At 39.0% G+C, this 24,534-nt stretch overlaps 1 protein-coding gene across 3 annotated transcripts in view; it reads right to left on the bottom strand.

Moving 5' to 3' along the window:
* Positions 1 to 24,534, bottom strand: part of HECW2 (HECT, C2 and WW domain containing E3 ubiquitin protein ligase 2) — a 414,063-nt gene that overhangs the window by 69,463 nt on the left and 320,066 nt on the right. For all 3 annotated transcript variants that reach the window (XM_067741145.1, XM_067741144.1, XM_067741146.1), the window contains 3 exons: positions 19,117 to 19,251; positions 15,701 to 15,803; positions 13,674 to 13,770 (listed from right to left, as the gene is read on the bottom strand). In XM_067741145.1, coding sequence (XP_067597246.1) covers positions 13,674 to 13,770; positions 15,701 to 15,803; positions 19,117 to 19,251 — 335 coding nt within the window. The remainder of the gene's footprint in view (positions 1 to 13,673; positions 13,771 to 15,700; positions 15,804 to 19,116; positions 19,252 to 24,534) is intronic.

The following is a 24,534-nucleotide window of genomic DNA, read 5'->3' as shown; positions in this document are numbered from 1 at the left end:
CTCTGGTCCACACAGAGTCCACATCTGATGAGCTACTGAAGAAGGATGACATTTTGCTGAACTCTTTTCTTGATAAATGCAACAGAATATAGCAAAAATCAATAGTGGAACAGACATACCTAAAACATGGTTATTCTTCATGTAAGAAAATGGTTTGAAAACCCTGATTGAATCATTTGTTAGCCAGAAAATACAAGGCTTCAGAATAAATATCCAGTGGATGAACATATTCATAATTTGGGAAATCTTGAAAAGTTATATGAAGGAACTTTATTTATGGGAAAGTGGTTTAACAAATACCTGGGTGTAATACTTAAAGAGAATCTAAACTAATCTTGGCTATGAGGGTTTTTCTTTTGGGCCTCTTTTATCTTCAGTGATTGTATAGTTATTTAAAAATTAATCGTTACAAGATTCCACGCATGGAAAATGTGAAAACCACACATTTACAGGATGTACATGTCAAAAGCCTATACACGACTACATCTTGGCATATCCATTCACATAAAACATCAGCAGCAATTATTCCTTCTGCAGAAGCCGTAGAATAGGTATCAGGGACTAAGAATGTGTGTTCCTTACTGTCCTAGGTAGCAATATCTCAAACCTCTCATTAGATCTACGAGAAGGTTATTGCCTGAGAAGGTGTTTTAATTCAACTTTGGATGGCTTCTAAAATGTTATGTCAATGACTTTGCCATGATGTTTGGCCTTCAGTAATTTGTACTGAACCTTGAGCCAGAAGGCTCAGTCCTCTGTGCAGGCATGGAGCAGTGAAGGCTGGTTTCATCACATACATGTAAACAATTTTAGAACAAAGCTTCCTATAGGACACAGTATAAGCACAACACTAGAAAACCTTCCTACACAGAAGTTAATTATGGAACTCAAGGTACCCTTTCTGTATTTTAACTATGTCCACAGAATCACACGATGCCATTTATGCATATGATCGGTCTTAGGGATAATGGTATTGAGAATCAGTACAATTAGGGGTAAATTACTTTAAACTGAGTCCTTGTAATACAATAAAGAAGTGAAGGACAGATTACTAATACAATATTACTTTAAATTTGTTGTATGCTTTCTATTGCTTACGTTGTACCAGGGGCTGTAAATACATTATCACATTTAATCTTCAAAAGGACACTGCAAGTTAGAAATTCCTATCACCATTTTACAGATGGGGAAACTAAGAGTTGGAGGGGTTAAATGCCTCATTCAAAGACTGGTGAGTAAACTGCAGAGCCAGAATTCAAACCAGGTCTGTTTGACCCCAAACCTGAACTCTTAAGATCTATATTCTACTACTTTATAAGTGTCATTATTAATGCTGGTCTCCCAGTTGGGAGACAGACCAGAACTCTCCAAATAACACTATGTGGTGTCAATAAATTATTTTAATCAGGTGTGTAGAAAAATTCAGGAATTATGCTTATGCAAACTTTTCATAGGAAAATAATAGTTTCAATGCAGTTTTCCTGTTACATAAATAGGAAAGTTTGTCATGTCGGTTCCAGACATCTGAGAGACCAGTAAACAAATTAGGAGACGACGATGAGACAGAGCTAGGCAGGTCATAACAGGAAAATGCATAAAGATTGGCAAAGGGAAATTTATGCTATTTTGACCAAGTAGATCAGATGTTAACTGAGATTAATATTTCCAGCCCAATAGTAAATGCAGAAAAACTCATCTGTTAGAAAACTGGACAAGAAATAAGTTAGAAATTTTGAACACTGGAATTTGTTTTATGAAAGCCAGCTTTTGGGAACTTTAACTTTTTATTTCATAAAATTCTGTATTGCTTGATAATTTCACAATGGATGCACTATTTTTAAAATGAAAACAAAATTAAGAGTATAATTTTAGCAATAACAAAATTCTAGGGCTCTTAAAATGGGATTATGGGAAGAAATAAAAGGTCAGAGTCTGCGTTTGCTTCTATTCTGGTGAACCCTGAGAGACGTATTCATTTACCTTTTTTTTTTTTTTTTTTGCGGTACTCTGACCTGTCACTGTTGTGGCCTCTCCCGTTGCGGAGCACAGGCTCCGGACACGCAGGCTCAGCGGCCATGGCTCACGGGCCTAGCGGCTCCACGGCATGTGGGATCTTCCCAGACTGGGGCACGAACCCGTGTCCCTTGCATCGGCAGGCGGACTCTCAACCACTGCGCCACCAGGGAAGCCCCTCATTTACCTTTTGTAGCTCAGAATTTCTTGACTTCCAAGTTATTGATTTACCAGTGACATAAAATAGGAAATGGCCCAATTTATCCAGAAGAGGAAAAAAAGGTATCATAGATCACATCCTCATGGGAAGGAAATTTTTTTAGGAAGCACTCAAGGAGGAATTGACCTAGAGCCCAAAATAATTATCACTGATGTCTGAGGAAAGCTGGACTAGTAGGGAGTAGATTTACTGGTTGATTCCAATAGTCACACAAAAGGGGAATTCTTAACTCAATTCAGTTTCATGGTACTTAGCTCCTTGTTCATAATACAATGTTGTACACCAAAAAGTTTATTCAATTTGTATACATTACATTCATCTGTAAAATATGCTTAAAAGGTTGTTTTTTAAATGAATACAGTTTTTTAAATGAATACATTTGTCTTTGGATAAAATATTAGAGCATTTTATTTTAATGTTATAAAGCTTTTTAGTAGGATTACTGTCTTTCACTGAGAACCAAGAGTAGGATATACTAATCCAACGGAACTCGATCCATTTGATGGAGGTGGTACTGACTTCTGGATGTTGAGTTTTCTGAGCAAACCTCTTCTGAGGTTAAAAAAAAAAAAAAAGAGGACAACTTGGTAGCATGCACATTTGCTTGATAGATGAAGTTAGAAGAAGTGGTGATTTGAAAACAGCAGTTGAAAGCAAAAGCCACATCCCAATGCACGAAAAACCATAGCCATTCTACAGCAAAAGATACACAAGGCGGGTCTCAAGGAGGAGAAAGCTGTATATGGATACAAACTAAACAAACTGTTTGCTATCCTCTGGATAGCAAGGAATCGCAAGCAAAACAAGAAAATCACACAGCACAGAGGTGTACCTACTTGAATCTCCCAAGGGCTGATGCTTATTTCCTCATTATGTTATGGAGAAAATAAGAAGGGATATTTCCTTTAAGTGGCTGTACCACGGGTGATGAACAGTGTACACAGAGCTCGGGATATGAATATAGGTCCACAGTTAGCTTTGACACACAATCAGTGGCTCCATTCCATGCATAAACGTCTTATCAAATGTATCACTGAAATATGAGATTGAAGAACCCCAGCGAGTTCCCCGCCCCTTCATTTGTGGGAATGCTCCTTACAATGCAGTTTTTAACTATATGAAACAGGGTGTTCCTTTAGATGTACAAACTTCCCCATTATGTTGTTATGATAAGCAAAATGCTAAACTATCAACAGCTTTTCAGACTAAAAGCACACTGTGACACACACTCTGTGTAAGAGGAACAGCATTATCTCATTGATGTAAGTTCCTGCTTCTTTCTACTTGTCATGACCGCTCATGCTTTCTATGGTCAAATTCTATAGCTATAGAAAGCGTAAAAGGAAATTTATAAATAAGTTTTGAAATAAGATGGAAACTTATTTTAAAACCTATCAAATAATATCTTAGCAATAGACTACCACGTGAGATTGTACTTAACTGAGGACCCCGGGTGTCATTAAAAAGTAAAAATCTTCAACAATCTTTAGGAGATTAGAGCCTTTTAAGACTCTAAAAAGCAGAAAGGAAAACAAAAATAAAACTGGAAGCTACCAAAGGGGCCTGCAGCTTTTTCTTCTTCAGGATTGGTTAAGGATCTCTTAAGTCATTAAAGAAAAATGATGTTAGGGCTTCCCTGGCAGCACAGTGGTTAAGAGTCCCCCTGCTGATGCAGGGGACACGGGTTCATGCCCTGGTCCGGGAAGATCCCACATGCTGCAGAGCGGCTGGGCCCGTGAGCCATGGCCGCTGAGCCTGCGCGTCCGGAGCCTGTGCTCCGCAACGGGAGAGGCCACGACAGTGAGAGGCCTTAGTACTGCAAAAAAAAAAAAAAAAAAAAAAAGGATAATGATGTTAGATGCCTTGTTCAGGTAGATTATATCATCTTATTTCTCTGATGAGAGAGATCTGAAGATATGTTAAATTAATAATAATGTGGAGGTGCAGAGCAAAAGTAGAAAACTTCTTGAGTTCCCTTTTTCTTGCTTTTTGCTGCGGCACGGTTCTTTCAGAGGAACAGATATTGACTAGACGTGGGGGGAGGAGGGGTTGTGGCTGAAGTTGGTAACAAAGAGAGAAAATAGAGTTCTCCTTATTTTGTGCTTTGCGAAAGAGCAGGGATTTTGTTTGTATGTTTGTTTCTTTTGTTTTTCAGCCCAGAACCTCTAAGATCTCTCATTAGAAAACTGAGGGGCTCATTTCTGCAACGTTATTTTTACAGAAGACTCTCTAGAGGACCATGAGTTGCTGAGTAGATGCTATAATATACAAATATACAAAACTAAAGCTTATATAATTTTTATAATTTTTCCTGACTGAGAACAGCACGCTTACCAAGTTGGGGAAAACACTGAAACCTGAGTTAGATGTTAACTCTGTGAAACCAGGAGTTCTGTATAAGCAATGTTTGTACTATCATACTTGAAATTATGTGTACTTCTAGCCTGTAGAAACTTTAGAAAGTAATGATGATTTTAAAGATATGAGAGACTAAGAACATCATAAGAAGGATATCTGGTAAATTATATTTCATATAAACATATACCTACATTTCATATTTCATATCGACATATACCTACATTTACTATATATGCAAAGTGCTATTCTAGATATTTCAGCAGTGAGGAAGGAGAAATAATGAGGAGTTGGATGAGATCCCTACTTGCAAGGAGCTTATAACCTAATTGGAAAATTAAGCATAAGGACTTGAAAACTCAAATTAAATCACAAAAGTCACATAACCAAAATAATAGGAGGGACAACTTGATACATAATTAATGATCAAATTAGTGTCTAGACCAGAGGTTATGACACCTGGATGGGCCACTGGAATTACACGGTGAGATTTTTTTTTAACATCTTTATTAGACTATAATTGCTTTACAATGCTGTGTCAGTTTCTGCTTTATAACAAAGTGAATCAGTTATACATATACATATGTCCCCATATCTCTTCCCTCTTGCATCTCCCTCCCTCCCACCCTCCCTATCCCACCCATCCAGGCGGTCACAAAGCACCGATCTGATCTCCCTGTGCTATGCCGCTGCTTCCCACTAGCCATCTATTTTACGTTTGGTAGTGTATATATGTCCATGCCACTCTCTCACTTTGTCCCAGCTTACCCTTCCCCCTCCCCATGTCCTCAAGTCCATTCTCTAGTAGGTCTGCATCTTTATTCCTGTCTTGCCCCTAGGTTCTTTTTTTTTTAGATTCCATATATATGTGTTAGCATACGGTATTTGTTTTTCTCCTTCTGACTTATTTCACTCTGTATGACACTCTCTAGGTCCATCCACGTCACTACAAATAACTCAGTTTCATTCCTTTTTATGGCTGAGTAATATTCTGTTGTATATATGTGCCACATCTTCTTTATCCATTCATCTGTTGATGGACACTTAGGTTGCTTCCATGTCCTGGCTATTGTAAATAGAGCTGCAATGAATATTTTGGTACATGACTCTTTTTGAATTATGGTTTTCTCAGGGCATATGTCCAGTAGTGGGATTCCTGGGTCGTATGGTAGTTCTATGTTTAGTTTTTTGACGAACCTCCATACTGTTCTCCATAGTGGCTGTATCAATTTACATTCCCACCAACAGTGCAAGAGGGTTCCCTTTTCTCCACACTCTCTCCAGCATTTATTGTTTCTAGATTTTTTGATGATGGCCATTCTGACCAGTGTGAGATGATATCTCATTGTACTTTTGATTTGCATTTCTCTAATGATTAATGATGTTGAGCATTCTTTCATGTGTTTGTTGGCAATCTGTATATCTTCTTTGGAGAAATGTCCATTTAAGTCTTCTGCCCATTTTTGGATTGGGTTGTTTGTTTTTTTTATATTGAGCTGCATGAGTTGCTAGTATGTTTTAGAGATTAATCCTTTGTCAGTTGCTTCATTTGCAATATTTTCTGCCATTCTGAGGGTTGTCTTTTCATCTTGTTTATGGTTTCCTTTGCTGTGCGAAAGCTTTGAAGTTTCATTAGGTCCCATTTGTTTCTTTTTGTTTTTATTTCCATTTCTCTAGGAGGTGGGTCAAAAAGGATCTTGCTGTGATTTATGTCATAGAGTGTTCTGCCTATGTTTTCCTCTAAGAGTTTGATGGTGTCTGGCCTTACATTTAGGTCTTTAATCCATTTTGAGTTTATTTTTGTGTATGGTGTTAGGGAGTGTTCTAATTTCAATCTTTTACATGTAGCTGTCCAGTTTTCCAGCATCACTTATTGAAGAGGTTGTCTTTTCTTCACTGTATATTCTTGCCTCATTTATCAAAACTAAGGTGACCATATGTGTGTGGGTTTATCTCTGGGCTTTCTATCCTGTTCCATTGATCTATATTTCTGTTTTTGTGTCAGTACCATACTGTCCTGATTACTGTAGCTTTGCAGTATAGTCTGTAGTATAGCCAAGGAGCCTGATTCCTCCAGCTCCGTTTTTCTTTCTCAAGATTGCTTTGGCTATTTGGGGTCTTTTGTGTTTCCATACACACTGTGAAATTTTTTTGTTCCAGTTCTGTGAAAAAGCCAGTGGTAGTTTGATAGGGATTGCATTGAATCTGTAGATTGCTTTGGGTAGTAGAGTCATTTTCACAATGTTGATTCCTCCAATACAAGAACATGGTATATCTCTCCATCTATTTGTATCATCTTTAATTTCTTTCATCAGTGTCTTATAAATTTCTGCATACAGGTCTTTTGTCTCCTCAGGTAGGTTCATTCCTAGATATTGTATTCTTTTTGTTGCAATAGTAAATGGGAGTGTTTTCTTAATTTCACTTTCAGATTTTTCATCATTACTGTATAGGAACGCAAGAGATTTCTGTGCGTTAATTTTGTATCCTGCTACTTTACCAAATTCATTGATTAGCTCTAGTAGTTTTCTGGGAGCATCTTTAGGATTCTCTATGTATAGTATCATGTCATCTGTAAACAGTGACAACTTTACTTCTTCTTTTCCAATTTGGATTCCGTTTATTTCTTTTTATTCTCTGACTGCTGTGGCTAAAACTTCCAAAACTATGTTGACTAATAGTGGTAAGCGTGGGCAACCTTGCCTTGTTCCTGATCTTAGTGGAAATGGTTTCAGTGTTTCACCATTGAGGACGATGTTGGCTGTAGGTTTGCCATATATGGCCTTTATTATGTTGAGGAAAGTTCTCTCTATGCCTACTTTCTGGAGGGTTTTTATCATAAACGGGTGTTGAATTTTGTCGAAAGCTTTTTCTGCATCTATTGAGATGATCGTATGGTTTTTCTCCTTCAATTTGTTAATATGGTGTATCACGTTGATTGATTTGCATATACTGAAGAATCCTTGCATTCCTGGGATAAACCCCACTTGATCATAATTTATGATCCTTTTAATGTGCTGCTGGATTCTGTTTGCTAGTATTTTGTTGAGGATTTTTGCACCTATGTTAATCAGTGATATTGGCCTGTTGTTTTCTTTCTTTGTGACATCTTTGTTTGGTTTTGGTATCAGAGTGATGTTGGCCTCGTAGAATGAGTTTGGGAGTGTTCCTCCCTCTGCTATATTTTGGAAGAATTTGAGAATGATAGATGTTAGCTCTTCTCTAAATGTTTGATAGAATTTGCCTGTGAAGCCATCTGGTCCTGGGCTTTTGTTTGTTCGAAGATTTTTAATCACAGTTTCAATTTCAGTGCTTGTGATTGGTCTGTTCATATTTTCTATTTCTTCCTGGTTCAGTCTCAGAAGGTTGTGCATTTCTAAGAATTTGTCCATTTCTTCCAGGTTGCCCATTTTATTGGCATATAGTTGCTTGTAGTAATCTCTCATGATCCTTTGTATTTCTGCAGTGTCGGTTGTTACTTCTCCTTTTTCATTTCTAATTCTATTGATTTGAGTCTTCTCCCTTTTTTTCTTGGTAAGTCTGGCTAATGGTTTATCAGTTTTGTTTATCTTCTCAAAGCACCAGCTTTTAGGTTTATTGATCTTTGCTATCGTTTCCTTCATTTCTTTTTCATTTATTTCTGATCTGATCTTTATGATTTCTTTCCTTCTGCTAACTTCGGGGGTTTTTTGTTCTTCTTTCTCTAATTGCTTTATGTGTTACGTTAGGTTGTTTATTTGAGATGTTTCTTGTTTCTTAATGCAGGCTTGTATAGCTATAGACTTCCCTCTTAGAACTGCTTTTGCTGCATCCCATAGGTTTTGGGTCGTCGTGTTTTCATTGTCATTTGTTTCTAGGTATTTTTTGATTTCCTCTTTGATTTCTTCAGTGATCTCTTGGTCATTAAGTAGTGTGTTGTTTAGCTTCCATATGTTTGTATTTCTTACAGGTTTTTTTTCCTGTAATTCATATCTAGTCTCACAGCTTTGTGGTCGGAAGAGATACTTGATTCGATTTCAAATTTCTTAAATTTACAAAGGCTTGAATTGTGACCCAAGATATGATCTATACTGGAGAATGTTCCATGAGCACCTGAGAAGAATGTGTATTCTGTTGTTTTGGGATGGAATGTCCTATAAATATGAATTAAGTCCATCTTGTTTAATGTATCATTTAAAGCTTGTGTTTCCTTATTTATTTTCATTTTGGATGATCTGTCCATTGGTGAAAGTGGGGTGTTAAAGTCCCCTACTATGAATGTGTTCCTGTCGATTTCCCATTTTATGGCTGTTAGTATTTGCCTTATGTATTGAGGGGCTCCTATGTTGGGTGCATAAATATTTACAAGTGTTAAATCTTCTTCTTGGTTTGATCCCTTGATCATTATGTAGTGTCCTTCTTTGTCTCTTGTAATAGTCTTTGTTTTAAAGTCTAGTTTGTCTGATATGAGAATTGCTACTCCAGCTTTCTTTTGATTTCCATTTGCATGGAATATCTTTTTCCATCCCCTCACTTTCAGTCTGTATGTGTCCCTAGGTCTGAAGTGGATCTCTTGTAGACAGCATATATATGGATCTTGTTTTTGTATCCATTCAGCCAGTTTATGTTTTTTGGTTGGAGCATTTAATCCATTTACATTTAAGGTAATTATCTATATGTATGTCCCTATTACCATTTTCTTAATTGTTTTGGGTTTATTATTGTAGGTCTTTTCCTTCTCTTGTGTTTCCTGCCTAGAGAAGTTCCTTTAGCATTTGTTGTAAAGCTGGTTTGGTGGCGTTGAATTCTCTTAGCTTTTGCTTGTCTGTAAATCTGAATGAGATCCTTGCTGGGTAGAGCAACCTTGGTTGTAGGTTTTACCCTTTCATCACTTTAAATATGTCCTGCCACACCCTTCTGGCTTGCAGAGTTTCTGCTGAAAGATCAGCTGTTAACCTTATGGGGATTCCCTTGTATGTTATTTGTTGCTTTTCCCTTGCTGCCTTAAAAATATTTTCTTTGTATTTAATTTTTGATACTTTCATTAACATGTGTCTTGACATGTTTCTCCTTGGATTTATCCTGTATGGGACTCTCTGCACTTCCTGGACTTGACTATTTCCTTTCCCATGTTATGGAAGTTTTCAACTATAATCTCTTCAAATATTTTCTCAGTCCCTTTTTTTTCTCTTCTTCTGCTGGGACCCTTATAACTCGAATGTTGGTGCCTTTAATGTTGTCCCAGAGGTCGCTGAGACTGTCCTCAATTCTTTTCATTCTTTTTTCTTTATTCTGCTCTGCAGTCATTACTTCCACTATTTTATCTTTCAGGTCACTTATCCGTTCTTCTGCCTCAGTTATTCTGCTATTGATTCCTTCTAGAGAAATTTTCATTTATTTTGTTGTTTATTATTGTTTGTTTGCTCTTTAGTTCTTCTATATCCTTGTTAAACATTTCTTGTGATTTTCTCCATTCTATTTCAAAGATTTTGGATCATCTTTACTATCATTATTCTGAATTCTTTTTCAGGTAGGCTGCCTATTTCCTCTTCATTTGTTAGGTCTGGTGGGTTTTTGCCTTGCTCCTTCATCTGCTATGTTTTTCTGTCTTCTCATTTTGCTTAACTTACTGTGTTTGGGGTCTCCTTTTCGCAGGCTACAGGTTCATAGTTTCTGTTGTTTTTGGTGTCTGTCCCCAGTGGCTAAGGTTGGTTCAGTGGGTTACGTAGGCTTCCTGGTGGAAGGGACTAGTGCCTGTGTTGTGGTGGATGAGGCTGGATCTTGTCTTTCTGGTGGGCAGGTCCATGTCTGGTGGTGTGTTTTGTGGTGTCTGTGGCCTTATTATGATTTTAGGCAGCCTCTGTGCTAATGGATGGGGTTGTGTTTCTGTCTTGCTAGTTGTTTGGCATAGGATGTCCATCACTGTAGCTTGCTGGTCCTTGAGTGAAGCTGGGTGCTGGTGTTGAGATGGAGATCTCTGGGAGACTTTTGCCATTTGATATTACGTGGAGCTGGGAGGTCTCTTCTGGACCAGTGTCCTGAACTTGGCTCTCCCACCTCAGTGGCACAGTTGATGCCTGGCTGGAGCACCAAGAGCCTATCCTCCACACGGCTCAGAATAAAAGGGAGAAAAAAAAGAAAGAAGGAAGGAAGAAGATAAAATAAAATAAAATAAAATAGGGCTTCCCTGGTGGCGCAGTGGTTGAGAGTCCACCTGCCGATGCAGGGGACACGGGTTTGTGCCCCGGTCCGGGAAGATCCCACATGCCGCGGAGCGGCTGGGCCCATGAGCCATGGCCGCTGAGTCTGTGCGTCCGGAGCCTGTGCTCTGCAACAGGAGAGGCCACAACAGTGAGAGGCCTGCGTACCGCCAAAAAAAAAATAAATAAATAAAATAAAAATAAAATAAAGTAAAATAAAATAAAATATAGTTAGTAAAATAAAAAATAATTACTAAGAAAAAAATTTTTTTTCAGTAATAATAATAAAAGAACCCTAGGACAAATGGTAAAAGCAAAGCTATACAGACAAAGTCACACACAGAAGCATACACATACACACTCACAAAGAGAGAAAAAGGGAAAAAAAATATATATAACGTTGCTCCCAAATTCCACCTCCTCAATTTGGGATGATTCCTTTTCTATTCAGGTATTCCACAGATGCAGGGTTCATCACGTTAATTGTGGAGATTTAATCCGTGGCTCCTGAGGTTCCTGGGAGAGATTTCCCTTTCTCTTCTTTGTTCACTCAGCTCCTGGGCTTCAGCTTTGGATTTGGCCCCGCCTCTGCGTGTAGGTCACCAGAGGGCATCTGTTCTTCGCTCAGACAGGACGGGGTTAAAGGAGCAGCTGATTCGGGGGCTCTGGCTCACTCAGGCCGGGGGGAGGGAGGGGTACGGAGTGCGGGGCGAGCCTGCGGCGGCAGAGGCCGCCGTGACGTTGCACCAGCCTGAGGCGCACCGTGCGTTTTCCCGGGGAAGTTGTCCCTGGATCACGGGACCCTGGCAGTGGCGGGTTGCACAGGCTCCTGGTAGGGGAGGTGTGGATAGTGACCTGTGCTTGCACACAGGCTTTTTGGTGGCAGCAGCAGCGGCCTTAGCATCTCATGCCCGTTTCTGGGGTCCGCTCTGTTAGCCGCGGCTCGCGCCAGTCTCTGGAGCTCCTTCAAGCAGCGCTCTGAATCCCCTCTCCTCACGCACAAGGAAACAGAGGCAAGAAAAAGTCTCTTGCCTCTTCTGCAGGTCCAGACTTTTTCCCGGACTCCCTCCCGGCTAGCCATGGCGCAATAACTCCCTGCAGGCTGTGTTCACGCTGCCAACCCCAGTTCTCTCCCGGTACTCCGACCAAAGTCCGAGACTCAGCTCCCAGCCCCCATCGGCCCCGGCAGGTGAGCAGACAAGCCTCTCGCGCTGGTGAGTGCCGACCACTGATCCTCTGTGCGGGAATCTCTCCGCTTTGACCTCTGCACCCCTGTTGCTGCGCTCTCCTCTGTGGCTGCGAAGCTTCCCCCTTCCGCCACCCGCAGTCTCCGCCCGTGAAGGGCCTTCCTAGTGTGTGGAAACCTTTCCTCCTTCACAGCTCCCTCCCACTAGTGAAGGTGCCGTCCCTATTCTTTTGTCTCTGTTTTTTCTTTTTTTCTTTTGCCCTACCCAGGTACATGGGGAGTTTCTTGCCTTTTGGGAGGTCTGAGGTCTTCTGCCAGCGTTCAGTAGGTGTTCTGTAGGAGTTGTTCCACGTGTAGATGTATTTCTGGTGTATCTTTGGGGAGGAAGGTGATCTCCGCCTCTTACTCTTCCGCCATCTTGAAGCTCCTCCAAGTTGTGTTCACTGGCACAACGTGGCCATCCCTGGCTTCACATCAACATGATCTCAGGCACAAACCTCCTTGTTTTTCCATTTTGTTTTTAAGTTACTTGTTGAAACAACTGGCCCGCAGTCCCAAGGACTGTCGCGGCTTCGGCTGGTGGGGCCCCTCCAGAGCCGGCAGTCTCAGTGAGGCCGCCCTCCCCTCGGTCTCCGGGGCAGTTCAGTGACGGCGGAGGGAAGAGACCCTGAACCAGCTACAGTGAGGTTTTAAGAAATTAAATGCTTGAGCTCTACCCCAGACCTCCTGAATTAAATTTCTGGGCAGGGCATGGGAGGACAGAGGGTATAAATTCAGAGAAGGGAGAGGAGTTGGGGGAAGCAAGACCTGGCATTCTGTACCTTATAAAACTCCCCAGTAATGCTGATAAAAACAGCCTGACGCAACTTAGTGAAGCAATATTTGAGAATCACTGCCATGGGGCAGGATGGCACCATTGGGCAAACGTATTCCTGTCAGTTAACGTGGCATGTGACCAAATGGGCTTTGAGTTATGCAGGATTTTCAGCAGAAACTCCCACGTCTTTCCATCTCCACCTCTCTGATGTCTAGCACACCAAAGTTGAGAAATACTACACTAGCTCATGAGCCTGAGAGTCCACAGTGGGGCCGAAAGGCTTCAAGGAGGGGCATCTTACATTGAATTTAAAAAGAAAAATCTTGCCAAACATAGAAGAAGAGAAGAGTTGCCAAGGAAAAGGAACAGCATGTATTCAGGAAAGGAAAACTGGGCTTAAAGTGTGATGCACTGAAGAGTTGTTTAGAAGAAAGGGTTCCTGCAGGGGAATGCTAGGCTCTGGAGAGGATCAGATTTCTTCCTTGGGTTCCACTGTGTTTTTATTATGGAAAATTGTGAATACCAAGTCTAGGATTTTATAAATCTCAATTCAATAAACTCTATGTTACTTTTGTTTACTCAAGTTACATTCTAATAGGCAGTGTCTTATTATTTTTGTTATAATCTGCACATCTAGGATGCATTCTTGGCTGTGAAATTTTCATATTTCTTCTTTAAAGTTGGTTCCAGGTTCTTTAGTCAGTTTCATTCAGTCCTCATACTTAACAGAGAAAAGCCAGGACTACATTGACCTGATATTAATAACGAGGTATCTGTGTACAAGATGCCTTTGTTCAGAATGCCACAAAGCAAGAGTGAATTTCCAAGACAATTATCAGTGTTACTGAAGATTTAATGGTTGGGGCTTATGCAACCTGAATTAAATACCAATATTATGGTTACCTGAGTGAGTGATTCCTGGTAAGATCAGGTTGACGCTCCTGTAGAATTTCAAAGATGTTGGGCTGGCGCAGAAATGCAACAATCTTGTCATTGTAAGCTGAAAAAACATACATATGTAACAATATTTTAAAATCTGTTATTTTATGCACATAAATCCAGACTTTTTAAGTTTTGTTTTTCTGGTTAATGTTCCTTGTATTCAAAGTCATAGTTTAGAGCCACTATAGATGCTTAAATTCCAATTTGTGTCTATCCTGTTATATGAGTATTGGACTTAGATCTGTTAGGTATGACTGACTTAAGCACTCATTAAACTCATCTGATGAGCCATATTTATCATCAAATTGCAAGATGAGATCACCAACAAGATTCTAGATACTGATTGTTTTACGCTACTGCTTACTAAAATCAACCTTATAAGCAATTGTTAAAAATGGAAAACCATCTTCTGATTAAATGTCAGCCACCTACAGAGGTGAAGAGGTAGAGTAAGAGTTGCTAAAATACCGTAGTTGCCAGCAGCAACTACCAATATGCAGAGGCAAACCATTCCCAAATTCTACGTGGAAATAAATGCCATTAAGCCACAGGGTAGCTCTTTACCAAACCAACTACACCAACAGCTACAATACGACCAGCATCATCAATTATGTACATAATATTTTAAAAGGAAAATCTATATCTTAGTCAAGGCTGGCTAATGTTTACAGAAATTTTAAATTTAATTAACGTTTACTAAAGGCTCTGTTAATACTCTTTTGTCAAGAAAGTAATTTGCTTACTTAAGATAATTCATCTTGATTCCATTTATTTATAATCAGAAATACAGATATATTTAAATTACAGAACTGAGTGTCTGAATTCTCAAACATCAGAGATCCTAGTTCAGTCAATACTCTTGTGCTCATAAATATGATCAAGAAACATGCCTTACTTTAACAAAATATCACTCAAAAGAAGTATAATTCTCTTGACATTTGCCAGTTCAAATTTTAGCTGCATCATGCTAATTTTAGTAAAATGTAAATAAAATAAAAAAAAATACTATCTGCTAACATGGAATCCCATTGTCAAACTCAAAGTGTCCCTAACTGCACATTTAACCACATATAATAAAAACATTTTTATAATTGAGGTTTTGTCAGCAGTTTTTACATTCTATCTAAGATCAGAGACTAGATAACTTTTTAAACAATTTTATAGTACTTTAAAATTCTATGTGCAGCATTTAGTATCATATGAGTAACAGCATAATAAAACATAGACTGTTCAATTTCTACCCAAGGTTTCTTCTTATTCAGTGACTGTCGAACCTTTTAGGACATGGGCACTGCATTATATTTCATGGTAAAGTCTTTCTTAAAAAAGTAAAAATTTTAAAGCAAAATCAGACAAATGGAGAGTTGCTCAAATTTAAGATGGAACAGGGAGCCCATCTGGCCTCCTGCCAGTCTGTCCACTCCACCTGCCTTAGGGGCTCTAGGTTTGAAAACTGATCTACTTCAACCTCATCATTTTACTAACAACTCAAGTTGTTCTTTAGGCCAATTTGTCTACATTCATTTATTTTTATTTTACAATTTTGAAGACTTCTGCTGTCTTGCATTTGCTACAAAACCCCTTAAGAATGTGCCATCATTGCTTTCTTATTTTGTGAGGCTCACACACCTTTTAAACTCTGTCTCAAGTATTAAGATATATACTAAATAAATGCTTGTCCAAATGCCTAATTTAAAATGACCATACAATACAGCGGCCTTAAGAACTTATTTTTCCTTAACTTCAACAATCTAATATAATAGTTCTACTCAGGTAAGGTAGAGTAGTAGAAAAAATTCTCATCCTATAGGATTTTACAAGACATAAGTGTTTTGAGACTCAAATCGATTTCTTAGGGATAATGCAGCAGTTTTTCAGTACAGGGCAAATGTAGCAGGCTGACAATAGGGAAGCGTATCAGCAGAGAATGCATGGTACACACTGACATGAAAAGGAAAGATAAAGACTTTGGGAAAGAGATGACATACCCACTGGAACCATGTCCTGGTACTGTGGCCTACTAACTGTATTGAACGTACTTGATGGCCTGGGAAGAACTGGTGGTCCTGCATGTCGAGAATCTTCTCCTACCTGCAAACACAAGCAGTGTTTTTGTTCTGCACCAAATCCTAGAATACTTTACATCAGTACCCCAAGCCAAGTTGTTCAGAACACTTGACAATGAGCATTGTTAAGTACCAACTGATCAGAACAGAGGCTAGCTGAAGAGCTGACATAGGACTCTCAAAAGCTCTGCTTCAGTTGCTGAATTGAGGGGATGGGTTGGGGTATAACGTCCCTGAGAGGGGCCAGGGCAGTAACTGTTGACCAAGTGGTACAGGAGTAGCTCAAAATGCCTACAGCTCTTGGGGATGTAGATGCTGAATACCTGTTCCTCAGGAATAACTTCTACCTGACAAAACACAAACCTGCAAAAGTACAATCAGAGAGAACACTTTGGTGGTGCAAAATTCATCGGGCAGTGCAGGATATACCTTCTTTTGGCCAAGGCAGGTCAGGGAATTCCCTGCCTCAGCAGAGGAGGGGTTGAAGAGCAGCAGTCCTCATGTGGGTTTCCGAGTTGGATATCATCTCCTCAGAAGCAATTTTACATGCCTATTAGAGCACCCAGTACAACAGCTTTTTCTGGTTTGAACCTCCCACACCAGCAAGCTAATCACAGCAGGTGTGGAGGAGCTAAATAGGGTTGCCCCAACCTGAATTAGTTACATACTGATTACAGGCTTAGAAACTCATACATACAAGGAGATAAATAAAAACGCCCATTAATAATCTTACCAGAAAACTCTAACACTGCTTTAGCTTCTGTTTTAGCATTTTTCCCCCGTACTACAGAAGTCTTTTAAGACAACAGTAGAACAGTTAAATAAGAGAGTAAGAGAACAAAAGGCAAAACAACCTCCTGGATTTATAAATTGGTACTTTTAAAATACAGTTTCTACTCCCACCCATTCAAACCCTCACAACCATTTTAACATACTGCATCCGTTAGGTGTTCAGAGAGGGTTTTTCTAAAGGCCCTAAAGCTGGAAATATCGTCCCCACACTTGACTGCTTGTTTATCCTTCAAGAATGTTCTCACTCATTCTTCAATGTGTAGTTCAAACAGCCCCTCCTCGATGAAGCCTTCCCTTCCCTTCAAGCTGACATGAAATGTCACCTTCTCTGAGCACCCACAGCACTCGGGGTACATTTCTAAAGCAGCTGCCATTATTAACAGTCTATGAAGCATTTTTTGCTTGTATTGTTATACATCTGGATTATGGTTACTTTTATATATTCTCTCCTTAATAAGAACACAGGAACATACATTATTTACTTGTATCCCTCACACCAACCACGTTTCTACACTACAGGTGTTTAGTAAGTATTCATTTGTTGGATGGAAGAGATACCAAAATTTCTACTACCTGGAATATTTGCTAAATAAGTCTAAGAGACTGGCTGGGAAGACTTGTGAATGTAACCAGAAATTTCCCACTCTGCTTCTCTTGAGTTATTGGCTCTGAGAAACGAAGTCAGCCCCTCTTGGGAGAGATTCAATCATTAACTATACCTTGTCAGTCACCAAACTTATCATTTCAATCTACCAACATATACTTTCCCTCCTGTCAGTAAGTTGCCTTGTGTCATCATTTCCCAGAACAGCCAAAGGTCTTCTCCTTGACACCCTGCTTCTTCAAACCAGACATCAAACCAGACCATTATCAGTGGGCAAGCTGTGATAAACGTCTGTATTACTGCAGGATGTGCGTGCTTCCGACAGCTGGGCCAGAAAGCACATTCCCCTCAAGGGTTTAACAACGCCGAGACTGAATGCTGAGTCTTTATGGGGTCGTCTCTGTTCCACTGCTCAGCTTCCGTCAATAAGAAGAGAAGTTCTCATTCAAATTTTAATGTGTACCTTAGTATCCCTACTGCTAGACCATGAAACTAATTCAAGTTCTGAGGCAGAGGAGTTGAAAGAAAATATAAGTATAGCTACTAATCCCATGCACGTAGTCCTGATCAGACTGAACAGCCAGCGTCATATTGTGACGTCAAATAAGGCAAGCATCTAAAGTGCACTGGTTGTGTGATAAAACGAGGCAGGGCCCTGATATGCTACATATCACGCACAAGGTCCAAAGGTGAGAGGTCTGTTCTGCTTTTTAGATGAATGCTATTAGCATCATCCAGTTCACCACTAATGTTTTATATGACAGCCAGGTAGAGATTTATTAGCTACTCATAAAACATGAATATTTTTGTGCATACCTCATCCTGCAATAGATTTATATAACATTTTTATGTGAGCGTCTCGTGTGTACTCTTCTATGTCTTCACTTACAACCAGCAAACACACATAATCATTAGAGCCAGTATGTAAATCATGAGGGGAAATTCCAAGAGTGGAATTTTGATGAATCAAATCCAGTTATTTATTACATTCATAATCTTTTCTTATAATAGAAGCTACAAAAATATTTGACATACAATATAATACTGAAAATATGATATGCACATAGATGGAACGTGGAAATGGCATGCAGGAAAAGAATCTTAATTCTTCTTGTCTAAGGGAATTTTTAGAAACAATGTATATCAAGTGATAATATATGACATTCAAAGCATAAGTCTTTATTAAGGAGAAAATATGTGACCTAAAACATTCCTGTTTTATTTATTTAACCTGCTACAGAAAAAGGGAAACAGGAAGAGATTATTTCTTTTCTCTTTTTTCTTTTTCTTTCTTTTTTTTTGTCTGGTTAGATTATTAGAGAGCCCTCATGTGGTTACCATGGGACACTGCAAACTAGCAAAGTATAATAGAGTACGGTAGAGCTTTTAGTAATTCTTAATGCTACCCATTTTCTCTGAGCACTTAAGAGTACATAAATCAACCCTCATACATATCCTAACTTTAAAGAATATTAGTGAGGATGCCACAACCCCATAGCATTGGCCGAAGATCTTAATCTAATCCAGCAATCCTCACTTAAGAAACTTCCCTATCTTTAACCTAATTTTAATCCCCTAAAAAAGTTACATTCCTTCCTTCCTATGAAGCTGCTCTTAGGTATGCAAAAGGGCTCATCATCATCCTCTCTTGAACACTGTATTGCATTATGAATTCCCTCACCATCCACTGAATTTTTTTTTTTTCTAAATCTCTAATTTCTTCAACCTTTCCTCACATGTCCTACTTTTTAAACCTGTAATTTAGGCTCTTTGAGTTTCCAGAGAAACCCCGTTAACATTCCAACACTTTCAGCCTCCAAATGACAGTCTCTAAATTAAACTAGAAAAACAAAACAATAAGGAAGAGCCAGCACGATTCCATAAACCCCACATCCCGTGCTTCTATCAGCCAACAGGTCGGTCGCTAAGGCTCAGGACTCACCTCGCCTGCGCTGTGGCTGCGCTGCCTGGTCAGGTGCTGTCGATGCACCAGCGCGCTCGTGGGTCTGCTGCTCTGAAGCGGGAGCCGGGGATCGATGAAGGTGGTGGTACGCGAGTTGTGGTCGACAAAAAATGCCTAGGAAGCAACCCACTCAGTCAACACTCCGTACATGGCACACACCTGTCTAGCGGTCCTATCATTTCACACATGCAGGGAAAGACCCACTTTGGAGTGAAAACCTTCGCTCCGTTTTCTCGTAATTTCAAATCTTCGGGAGAATTTCTCCTTCTTCCCTCAGGACAGACCAGAAGAGAGGAAGCCACGCTTAGATTGGATGCAGAATGAAGACAGCAGGAAGGAACATTGTTCCTGGCTTTAGGAAATACAGTCATCAAAGATAGGATCTCAGAAAGAAGCCCCCTGAATGGACATTTGGGCTTCTCTCTTAACTGATGCTCTTTGCTCTTACTGCTATCGGTTATTACCAAGTTTTTCTTTCAAACATCATTGGCTTCTCTTTTCCTTCTATGTAATCAGCTACCAAGTCCTCCCCCATTTTCTCATTAGAGTGTCTCCTCTATTTGTCCCATCCCAGCCTATCATTCATTCCATCATTTCAGGGTTTTCTCTTAAACGTGTAATTATTAATAGTTTCTCAGCTGTTCCACGTCTCTACAACCTTATTCACTGAATGGCACCTCACTATCAGAATTTTTTTTTTCTAAAAGCTTTGACTACATTTCCACTCCAATCCAAAGCCTCTAATGGCTACCTGTTATCTACAGAAAAAACATTCCAACCCTTTGGTCAGTTTTCCAAGACTCTTTACCATCTCCTTCTTACTTTCTTTCCAGTTTGGTCACTGATCACACACCCAGATAAATTCTATCACATACAATGACTCAGGGCAAGACACTTAAGTTCTCTGGGCTATAAATTTCTTATAAAAACACGCCTCCTTCATTCATAATAAACATTTCTCCACCATAAAGTGATAGGAAGGAGGAAACCAGGTCTGTCATGTTTACTGCAGAATCCTTCGTGACATGAAACCATGAATGAGCATAAACCATTTCCCTCAGTTTTGCAGTAAGGATTGCATGTAATGTAGAAAGGCCTTTAAAAATTCTGTTTGTTTAATTTTAAAACTCGATGTAAGTGCAATTTTTCATTATCATTAGGAACAAAATGGTGTTAAGTTTGCAATGTAAAATTCATTCAAGGTAATAATGAAGCCCATTATCTCAAGGATAATTAGAAAATATAAGTTTTCCATGATCAGATAAAGTTAATTAGGTCAAGATAAAAAGGACTATTAGGAGAGCCTGGAGACTCATTACTGATAAATGTCAGGAGACATGATATATGCCAAATAACCTAAGCAAAAAAGAACTGATGGAGCTCTGTTAACAAAGTACCTTAAAGACTAGGAATGAATGCATCTAGGCAAATCTCAGGGGCAGATGGTATATTTATGCTGATTAAAAATTCACCTTTCCATTATGAAACAAAATGTTTCTGTAGATAATCAGGAAACAGAGCAAAATAATTTGTAAGTAGCTCCCAAATAGGGGGAAAAATGACTTCTTTAAAAAAAAATAACTTTAAGCAGAATGTGCACTAGAAACAAAGCAGAGAAATGGCCAGAACAAGAATCCTTGTCTGTCCCTTCTCTCGATATCCGATTTCCAGGTACAAAGACTGGATTAAATGGAAGTCTTGTAGGACGGAGTCACCAACCTCACATCCCTGGGTAATGCTCCCTTTTCCATAACCTATCAGGTGGAATATCTTTCTTCTCTGATCTTGTAAAAATGTACACCAACAATAAACCCTACACAGGCTTATATTGTCAGGCTCTGGTCTCAAATGTGACACTAGTCCCCGTTTGATTTGAGCTTCTAATACACATGTATGTATATTATTTCTGCCACTATTTAAAATGTCATAAAATAGAAATTCATTTTTTTAATATACATTTCAACATAATAGGTATTATAGTCAATTTAATATTCTCTTTATGTATATTAAGATTAAGCTCTTATTACTACAACAATAATATTAGCCATGTCGTTTAAGGGGAAAATACAAAGAGTATGAAAATAGAATTGCCTATTTACCTAATGTCTTAGGAATGTTTTGAAGGAACAGGTGGTCATTTAGAGGTAATGATGAATCACTTGTAATTATAAGGACAAATGGGTGTGTACATCTAGGTCAGTTGTGATTTACATGGAGTGTCATAGTATAATTTGACGTTAAGAGGCTTCTCTAAAATCCATTCTATAAAAAATTATACTGTAAATGCCTTCAGGGTGGGGACCCTTTCTTACTCACCCTGTTCTCCCTAATAGCTTTTAGGGCTGCATCTGGGAGAAAGAGAGTGCTCAGTAAATAAACTGCCAAAAACTCGAACAGCAGACTCCTGACCAAAATACAGGAAGACAACTGACAATGAACTAACCAAGTATTAAAGGTCGCATTCTTTTACGTAAGCATAGAAATACTGAAATATTTGAGAAAAATACATGAGAGAAGTGTGTGTGTGTGTGTGTGTGTGTGTGTGTGTGTTGGGTGAAAAGTGTGGAGAGCTGAAGACTATAATACCACACAAATAGGATAAAAGGTTTTAAAACACCTCATGTGGACATGGATAAACTATCAAGTTAAAACTTGAGAAGTCCGAGACAAAGTAGTGATTAAATGCTTGGGATCTAGAAAAAGACAAGCCTGGGTCTGAGCTCTAGCTCCACCACTTACTACTGACATAACATTGGGCAAACTACTTAACTTTTTCAAACTACAATTTCTTTTCTGTTAAATAGGTATAATAACGCCTACATCAAAGGAAGATAAAATGAGATGGTTCATATAAATTTCTGAACATAGTACCTGAGACCCCTTAAATGTGAGTTAATATTATTATTACTAATAATAACAGTATTAACTTCCGAGACATTTTTCTAAGGATTACAGTGGTTCTCCCTGCAGCCCATAAACAAAGCTCAAAAAAAAAGGGGTGAACCCACACTTCCCAGGCTCCTTGTAGGTACGTATGGCCTAGATTAAGTTCTGGTCAATGAGATGTAAACAGAGGGTCACATGATACTTCTGGAAAACTCCTTTCCAAGGAGATTTTTACAAGGTAAAGCCCTCCTTCTGTACTTCATCCATTCTGCTCCCTGAAACAAAGATGTAATTGCCGAACCCCAGCAGCCACAACGAACCCTGAAGATGAGGGATGGCTGAATAAAAAGCCGTAAGGAGCCAAGGCTCTTACAACTTAAGAAACCACCTTAAGGGCCCTAGACTGCCTGTCTCTGAACGTCTTTATGTGACAGAATAAAATCTTGTAAACTTTGTATAGGTCCCTGTCACAATGCAGCCAAACCAAATCCTAACTGATGCACTGAAGTCAGCAAAGAAGAACGCATAAGCTGGCCACCACCATTATGAATACGGATTTTCATTATTTCATAAATAATGATTTCTCATTATTGTTCACCTTTAATACAGTTGGGTAACAGTCCGAGATTTAAGTGAAATGCAGAGTTGGGAAAGTATAAAGCTGAGATTTGAATCCATCTTTCTGACTTCAAAGCCCAGTGAGCAGTGCCTCTTTCCCCTCCCTCTCCTTTTCATAGTTCTCCTCTTTTTCTTCCATTCTTTCTGCCTCCTATTTTTCCTTTTGATGTTCTTCCCACTCCCCTCACACAGTACTTGATTTTAGAAAAGTATTTAAGTATTTATTGAATTAGGCCGACAATAACTGTCACTCAGAGTGCTGGGCCTCACCACTGTCTCAGTGCTGAAAAGGTTGCTACTGATGCTGGACAGCAAACTGTACGTCCTCTGCACAATCTGTACGGCTCCCCTGCTGGAGGGTGGGCTGTGGCTGGAGCATAGGTGCTAATTTGTATTCCACAAGGAGCTCAGTTTCAGAGTAAATGGAATGTGTATACTGTTTACATGTGCTTTTTATGTCTGCCAAGTACTTGGGGGAAAAGTCTCAATTAAGACCACTATCGAAACCACGCAGCTAGCACACTAGCACTAGCCGAGGGCAGCACGAAGAGGCAATTCCTTGGCATGTGCTTTGGCTCTGCTCCGCTCCCTGTGTGACCCTGGACAGGCTTCCTTGGTGCTTTGCTATATCCACGTAAAGGAGATGACTGAGGTCACAACTGAGTTGTGGAAGATGTATTCTACTTTAAAACAAAGATCAAAGCATAGAAAAAATACAGTGCAAATTTTAGGCTTGACATTTCTATTTGTGATGCACAAATCGATTATGTCACAAAATCACTTTCCCATAGGATGTCCTAACTAGTTCAAGCCAGTAATGAAGTTGACCTATTCCTTTTTTAAAAAAATTTAATTTGGGTCACCATTTTATTTTTTTACATCACCATTCTTGAATAGCCTGCCTTTATTTATGAAATTGTCTACCATGTATCAATAAATACTGTCTGAATAAACAGTATGTTGAGAAGGCAGACCACATCAAAAAAAGCAATTGTATTAAAAAAGGAGTCTTTTCCAGATTAGCCACTAGCAAAGCAAATTTTGAACAACACAGATTCCCTACTGTTAAGTTTCATTAAGGAAATTCACTCAAGCTTCCCAGTGCTGGACCAACTAGGGCTAACAACATAATCAAAAACTGAAAGGAATGCAAATACCCAAATTCAAATCTCATTTTAAAAACGTCTACCCTTTCGCTGCTTCAGGGCATGATCAGAGTCAGAAAATATGGGCTGGATGGAGCCCATATTAGTGAGGCCAAACAAAATACACTTCTCTCTTTACACAATTCTTTTTTTTAAGCTTCTGTTATTTTAAGAAAAGAAAAAGCATCAGTATTTGTGAAGAAATACCAACCTCAGGCTCAACAAATCTAAGTTACAGAAGTTTGAAATTGTTTCCACTTACATTTTGCCAAACCAGGAATCCGTATTGAAAGACCGTGTAAACAAAATAAAACAAAAAGCACTTGTAACTATGCTCCAGAAAGACATCATCAGATCTTTCTTTCTCTAAAGAGCTATGGAAACAAAGAAAGAACAATAATTTAAAAGATAGCAGCACTGCATATTGAATCTGTTCTAACTTCTAGTTTCTCAACTCTATAAAGTCTTAAAATGCTCAAAAAGTTCATTGTAATCTACTTTAATTTTTATAAAGATTGTAATTTACTCACGCATTCTCTCCCTTCCGTAATATAAGAATATCTCAGTTCCTGGTCCCCTCTCTAGTATTTCCCCAATTATAAGGAATAAACATGCTATCATTTTCTCTACATTATATCCCAGACAGAACTCCATTACCAATACTGGAGATGAAAAGCACTGAATAGTAGAGTTTATTGTAACTAAAAAAATAGTCATGCTAACATTTTCTAACATTTGGTTCATCTGA

The sequence above is a fragment of the Pseudorca crassidens genome, chromosome 6 (genome assembly GCF_039906515.1).
Source record: "Pseudorca crassidens isolate mPseCra1 chromosome 6, mPseCra1.hap1, whole genome shotgun sequence".
Classification (NCBI taxonomy): Eukaryota; Metazoa; Chordata; class Mammalia; order Artiodactyla; family Delphinidae; genus Pseudorca; species Pseudorca crassidens.
Note: the sequence above shows the minus strand (reverse complement) of the source record. Positions and strands in the feature narration are given on the sequence as shown.